Source organism: Fusarium pseudograminearum, chromosome 3, assembly GCF_000303195.2.
Source record: "Fusarium pseudograminearum CS3096 chromosome 3, whole genome shotgun sequence".
Taxonomy (NCBI): Eukaryota; Fungi; Ascomycota; class Sordariomycetes; order Hypocreales; family Nectriaceae; genus Fusarium; species Fusarium pseudograminearum.
Genome location: NC_031953.1, coordinates 7,395,688 through 7,401,687, shown reverse-complemented (window position 1 = coordinate 7,401,687; position 6,000 = coordinate 7,395,688). Strand labels below are relative to the sequence as shown.

At 48.5% G+C, this 6,000-nt stretch overlaps 3 protein-coding genes across 3 annotated transcripts; 2 read left to right on the top strand and 1 right to left on the bottom strand.

The window, feature by feature from the left end:
* Positions 1–328: 328 nt before the first annotated feature.
* On the top strand, positions 329–1,414 carry FPSE_11014 (uncharacterized protein; the record flags this gene model as incomplete). The annotated part of the gene is made up of 1 exon (XM_009264131.1): positions 329–1,414. One exon carries the CDS (start codon positions 329–331, stop codon positions 1,412–1,414), a length of 1,086 nt encoding a protein of 361 aa, XP_009262406.1.
* A 1,273-nt stretch (positions 1,415–2,687) lies between these two features.
* Positions 2,688–4,454, top strand: FPSE_11015 (uncharacterized protein; the record flags this gene model as incomplete). Its single annotated transcript, XM_009264132.1, has 4 exons — positions 2,688–2,924; positions 3,082–3,298; positions 3,370–3,764; positions 3,819–4,454. 4 exons carry the CDS (start codon positions 2,688–2,690, stop codon positions 4,452–4,454), a joined length of 1,485 nt encoding a protein of 494 aa, XP_009262407.1.
* Positions 4,455–5,068: 614 nt separating this feature from the next.
* On the bottom strand, positions 5,069–5,848 carry FPSE_11016 (uncharacterized protein; the record flags this gene model as incomplete). Its single annotated transcript, XM_009264133.1, has 1 exon — positions 5,069–5,848. One exon carries the CDS (start codon positions 5,846–5,848, stop codon positions 5,069–5,071), a length of 780 nt encoding a protein of 259 aa, XP_009262408.1.
* Between the last annotated feature and the right edge of the window lie 152 nt (positions 5,849–6,000).

The window sequence follows — 6,000 nt, the reverse complement described above, 5'->3', positions numbered from 1 at the left end:
TCATCCAATCAGCTATCCCCTGTGGCTTAGTTGGCTAAAGCGTCCGACTGTTATTCATAGACAATCGGGAGATCGGAAGTTCGAGCCTTCCCGGGGGAGTTTCTCTTGCTTTTTGCAAGTTCTTTTTAATAATCAATATCCTTTCATTTTCTCAGCCATTTCTTTTTGGCGTGTTATTTATAAAGACATTTGCAAATTCAGTACACACTTCTGATGCTCTGTCTTACTAAAAGGCGGGGTTAGTGTAACGTGAATCTCAGCATATCATGACATCGACACATCACAACTCACTCGTTAAACTTCATCAAAACAACAACTCTACATCGAAATGGAGACCTCCAAAAAAACCCATGTCATCGTTATCGGCGCGGGTATCGTCGGTGCCTCCATCGCATGGCACTTGGCTCAACACACAAAGGTTACCATCATCGCTGAAGACATCGGCGGCCCTGCCAGTTCAGCTTCTTTTGCGTGGCTCAACGCCAGTTCCACCAATGACAAATCTTACTACGAGTTTCGTGTTCGGTCACTGAACAGATGGAAAGAAATGGAACGCGAACTACCTGGTCTGCCCGTCACCTGGAATGGATCAGTCAATTGGCATAAGTCAGCAGAGACTTTCATTCAGAAACAAGAAAGCTTGGAGAGTTGGGGCTATGGTGTCAAGCGCATGTCAGCAAATGAGATACGATTGAAAGAGCCAGATATTGAGTTTACGAGTATCCCCGAATGGGGCCTTTGCTACACTGAGGAGGGTTCGGTTGAGGCACACTTGGCTGCGCAACAGATGGTAGCCGATGCAGAAGCGAATCATTCCACCAAGATCATCAAATCTACCGCAAGTTCCTTTCTGAAGACCAATGGTCAAGTCACTGGAGTGGTCTTGACCTCCGGGGAAGAGGTTCATGGCGACCACGTCGTTGTCGCAGCCGGGTTAGGCAGCGTGCCTCTCCTAGGAAACGAAAACATCAAACTACCAATCCACTCCGTACCAGCCCTAATCGTCAACTCAAAGCCTGTACAAGAACAGCTACTTCACACCCTCGTCAACTCAAAGTACCTCTACATGCGTCAAACAAAGGACGGAGTTATCAAAGCCGGATGCGAAAACCCTGGTGACGATCCAGGCGATGACCCTGCGCAAACTGCACGAGATGTTTTCAGGGAGTTGCAGAATACTCTGATTGGAGGCGATAAGCTCGAGTTTGACTATTTTACTGTTGGTAATAAACCAACACCTGACGACGGAATGCCGATTATTGGACCGACGGGGCTTGGTAATGTCAGTGTGGCGGTCATGCATTCTGGCGTCACGAATGCTGCTATTGTTGGAGAATTGGTGAGCAAGCAGATCTTAACGGGAGAGATGGATCCAGTTCTTGGTCAATTCCGCCTTGATCGGTTCAGTGCTTGATTGCTCTACACAAAACGTAATAGGCAGGAATGACTGGTTGCGCAGTTATAACAGCAATGGAATAAAAGAGACACAAGGAGAAGTGCCAGTTCTAGTAAATTTACAAATTAACCCATGCTTTACTTTTATTTCTACTGAAGTCTTATCTTATTTCTCACTTTGTTTGTACTGCAGTAGTCGATTCATAAAATATCCTAATACTTGGATTTATGCTCTATGAAGCTACCCTGGATCTTCAATTAAAGATGTGCAATAATTTGTTTTCCACTGTTCATAATGTCTACGCCCCTGCACTTACCAATATTAAGGATTATTACTCTCTGGACTTAGTTCCTGTACCTATCCCTAGTTGATTCTGTGTCTCTTGGTCTTACAAGTTATCAATAGGTAATACACATTAGTGGGACTCTAGTTCACTATCTTGCGAATACCCATCGCGATTCAGTTTGTATCCATCGCTAAATCCTGCCATTTCCATCATCGTGAGACTCAGAGTCCGCAACGTAACCAGACCAATAGAATCTTTGCGGTGCCATCACCTTCGGCATGATCCTTTCTAAAGCGCCATCCTTCGTCATTTGCCGGACTGTAGCGTTGAGGACCCAGTGCCGTGCTATGACATGAGCTTGAACTTTAATTTCTGGACCCTCGGCCGAGTGATGGGATAAAGTACATAGTATACACACCCGAATATCTCGCACTGTACGGTTCCGCGATCCTCAGATTTGTTTATTGAGAACCACTCTGTACCTGTCCCCTGGCAGCTGGGGTGAGATGACGTGGGGTTTGTCGTTGCAATATGTAACTTAATCGGTTGCACGATTCATGCAACAAGACGGGGAAGGCTTGCTCATGACTTTTACTTTTGTTGACCGACAGATCTTCACATCTGTACCTGGCTCTGTATGACTTGCACCCACGAATCAAGGCCCATCCAGCCCCCCTTGCGATCCATTGAGACGTTGCATTCTTACTTGGAATCATTTCCCACCTAGTCAGGATGCGAATCCTCCGGAGCCTCCGTCTTGAGAACGACGGCATCATCATGGTGAGAAATCTAAACTATTCACGGAAACATCGGCAGCGTCCGCTAAGCCTTCATCGTAAGCTCAGGCCATATCGAGTATCCCGCGTCGTGGAAAGGAGGTCGTCGTAACCGAAAACACTCCAGAAAAGACGCATCAGCGGAGAAGAAAGCATTCATAAATCCGCTCCGAGTCCCCGCCGTTGCTTTCCGTTCCAGTTGTAACCAACCCTCTTTCGCCAAGACATCATGCATCTGCAAGCTCTTACCGGTCTAGCCACATTGGCTGTCACTGCGGCCTCTCAGACCCTCTGGTCTCGAGACGTTGACTACAAGGCGCTTAGCAAGGAGCTGTCAGCCTCTGCAAAGGTCTACTTCCCTGGCACCGAGGACTTTGAAGCTGCTTCGAAGCGTTGGTCCAACCTTGATACGCCAACCGCCAACATTGTCGTTGTTCCCGCCACTGAGAACGATGTCGTTGAGATTGTAAGTTCCATGTTTATTGTTTCGCAAATATTTTCCGTCTTGGTCATTGAACTTTCCCTTCGTCCAAACATTTTGTGCTTTTTATGCACGCCACCCCACGTGTCCTTGTTACCCACAGACTCTGTGCCTCAATCACTTTGCTAACACCCTGTGACAGGTCAAGTTTGCCAACAAGAAGAACCTGCCCTTCCTGGCCCAGAACAGTGCTCATGGAGCGATCACCACTCTGGGGCAGATGAAGCAGGGTATCGAGATTTATCTCAACCAGCTCTCTGGTGTCAAGATCGCCAAAGATGGAAAGAGTGTCACCATTCTTGGTGGAACCGCATCCAAGAAAGTGACCATGGGTCTTTGGGAGGCTGGAAAGCAGACAGGTACGTCTGAGATAAACATTAATTCTACAAAAATGAGAACGTGGGCAGAGATGCTAACGTAATCTTGATAGTCACTGGCTGCTGTGAATGTGTGGGCTATGTCGGTCCAGCCCTCGGCGGAGGCCATGGTTGGCTTCAGGGTCGTCACGGTCTCATTGCCGACCAGTTCGAGTCAATGAACATTGTTCTCTCCAACGGTACTCTTGCCACTGTTGACGAGAACTCTGAGCTGTGGTGGGCTCTCAAGGGAGCTGGCCACAACTTTGGCATTGTCACTTCAGTCACTTCCAAGACTTACGATGCCAAGTTCAAGAACTGGGCATTTGCTAGCTTGACCTTCAAGGGCGAGAAGGTTGAGGAGCTGTACGAGACCATCAATAAGTACATCCTCAAGAATGGCACACAGCCTACCGACCTGATTAACTGGTCTTACTGGTTCAACATTCCCGCTTTGGATCCCACTGGTGTAAGTTTTGGCCTATATTTCGTTTTTTGACAGATGACTGACCAGTAAAAATAGCCTATTGTCCAGATCCTCCTCATGCAAGAGGGCGTTGACGTAGTCGACAAGGCATACACTGATCCCTTCCAGAAACTAAAGCCCCTCGCAGTTGACGCGAAGAAGGGTGTCTACACAGATCTTGCCAAATGGGTCGGGGTGACCACTGAGGATGGCCCCTGCCAGAAGAACGGAGCCATGAACCCCCGTTTCCCCATTTACCTCGAGACATACAACCCAGCCGCGCAGAAGAAGGCCTTCAACTACTTTGCCGACAACATCCGAGGCGACTCTATCTTCAATGGCTCGCTGGTCACTTTCGATGGTTACTCCACTGAAGGCGTCAAGGCTGTTGACTCCAAGAGCACCGCTTTCGCATACCGAAACCAGAACATTCTTGTGGGCCCGTTGTTGAGCTACCAGTCCAACGGAACTGCCACGGATGAGAAGGCTTCTGAGATTGGCCACAAGATCCGAGACATTCTGCACGAGGGAACTGGGCGTAGCACTGTCCCTGTCTATGTCAACTATGCTTTCGGCGATGAGGGTCCGAAAGAGTGGTACGGAAGCGAGGCCTGGAGACAGAGCCGCCTGCAGGAGTTGAAGGAGGCTTATGATCCCATGGGAATGTTTAGCTTCTACGCTCCCATTGCCTAGATTGGGTGGCTTTAACTGTAAATAGCTCTTTGTTTCTTCTCTCTGCGCTGTGCCATTTAGCCAAGCCGTCACATATAGTAGAGTATTAATTATGCAATATTCTTGCAAGGAGAAAAGTCCCTATGGTTGAACATGTTGTCATCCTAGTGATCAATCCGCTACTGTGTGTCCATTATAGCCACAACCGCCCCAGCTTGTTCTGAACAATCTGTCTAGCGGGTAATACAACAGATCATCCCCAGATTTTTGGTACAAAAATAAATTACCTCAGATTACCTATGGTCTAAGCAACATGAGCAGACTTGCTCATATCTTGTACCTCAAGCGGCCAACTTTTCTGATACCCTGGAGACAATCCATGAACCACTCGGTCGAATCGAGGGATTATCGCCGAGGTAGCTAAGCGAGACCGAAGGACCCGCTAGTAATTTCGGCAGTTTTATGGCGCTGATTACAGAAAGACACGCCTTGCGCTATATATTTGTCACGGTGATTGATCACCTCAATCGGGTCAGCAAATCGCTCAAAGCCTGTTCACAAACCACAAATACTGAAGGACAACGGCATCTTATGAATGTTTGCATTGTTTAGGTATTTGTGCTGGCTAGTTATGTTTAGGAGCTTGCAAGCTTCACACCTGTGAGCTCTTTACAAGCCTTGACGATAGCTTCCTGCTTGTCTAGGTCCGCTGTCAAGGCATGAGGCTGAGCCCTCTCCTTCTTAGGGTCAAAGTAAACACCAGTCAGAGATGTATCGTAATCACCCTCAGCCAACATGACATATGTCTCGATACCATCCTCCATCTTGCCGGGAGCGTCTTGACCTGCAAGCTTGGTGGGAACGTATCCAGGGTGCACAGCAATGACCGAGGTATCCTTGAAACGTCGTGCAATTGCGTTGACGAGGAGGACAACGTGGAACTTGGCGTCGCAGTACGCTGGGAAATCCTTCCACTCCTTCTCTCCGCGCTCCAACCAGAAAATGTCCTTGAGACTTGTGTCGGCCTCGTGGTGTAGAACAGAGGCGATAAAGATGAGACGCTTGGGCTGGTTGAGGAGAGCTGCGAAAATGTACGGGGAGACAAGGTTGACAAAGACGCTTGCTGGGACACCAAGATCTGACTTTCGGAACGGCCCGTAGAGTAGTCCGGCGTTGAGAATGACGGCGTCAAAGGTGCCGATCGCATTCGCTTCGTCAGCGAGCTTGCGCGTTTCCGCAACGGTAGTCAAGTCGGCAATCAGAACACCAGCAGCACCTGGCAGCTTGGTCTTGACTTCATCGGCGCGCTCTTGGTTGCGAGCATGGAGGTAAACTTGGTGCTTTCGCTCGATCAGCTGGCGGGCAGCTTCGAAGCCAAAGCCGTCGGTAGATCCGGTAATGAGAATTCGGGCCATGATGGAAGTGGAATAGTGTTTTTGAGTTTTAGTTGAGCCGTGGGAAAACGAATAGAATACGACTCTTTAAGCAGGGGGAGGTGTAAGTCGAAGTAAGTAGTCGAAACAGGATGTTTTCAGTGAGTGATTCACGGACAAAAGGAATTTCGCTA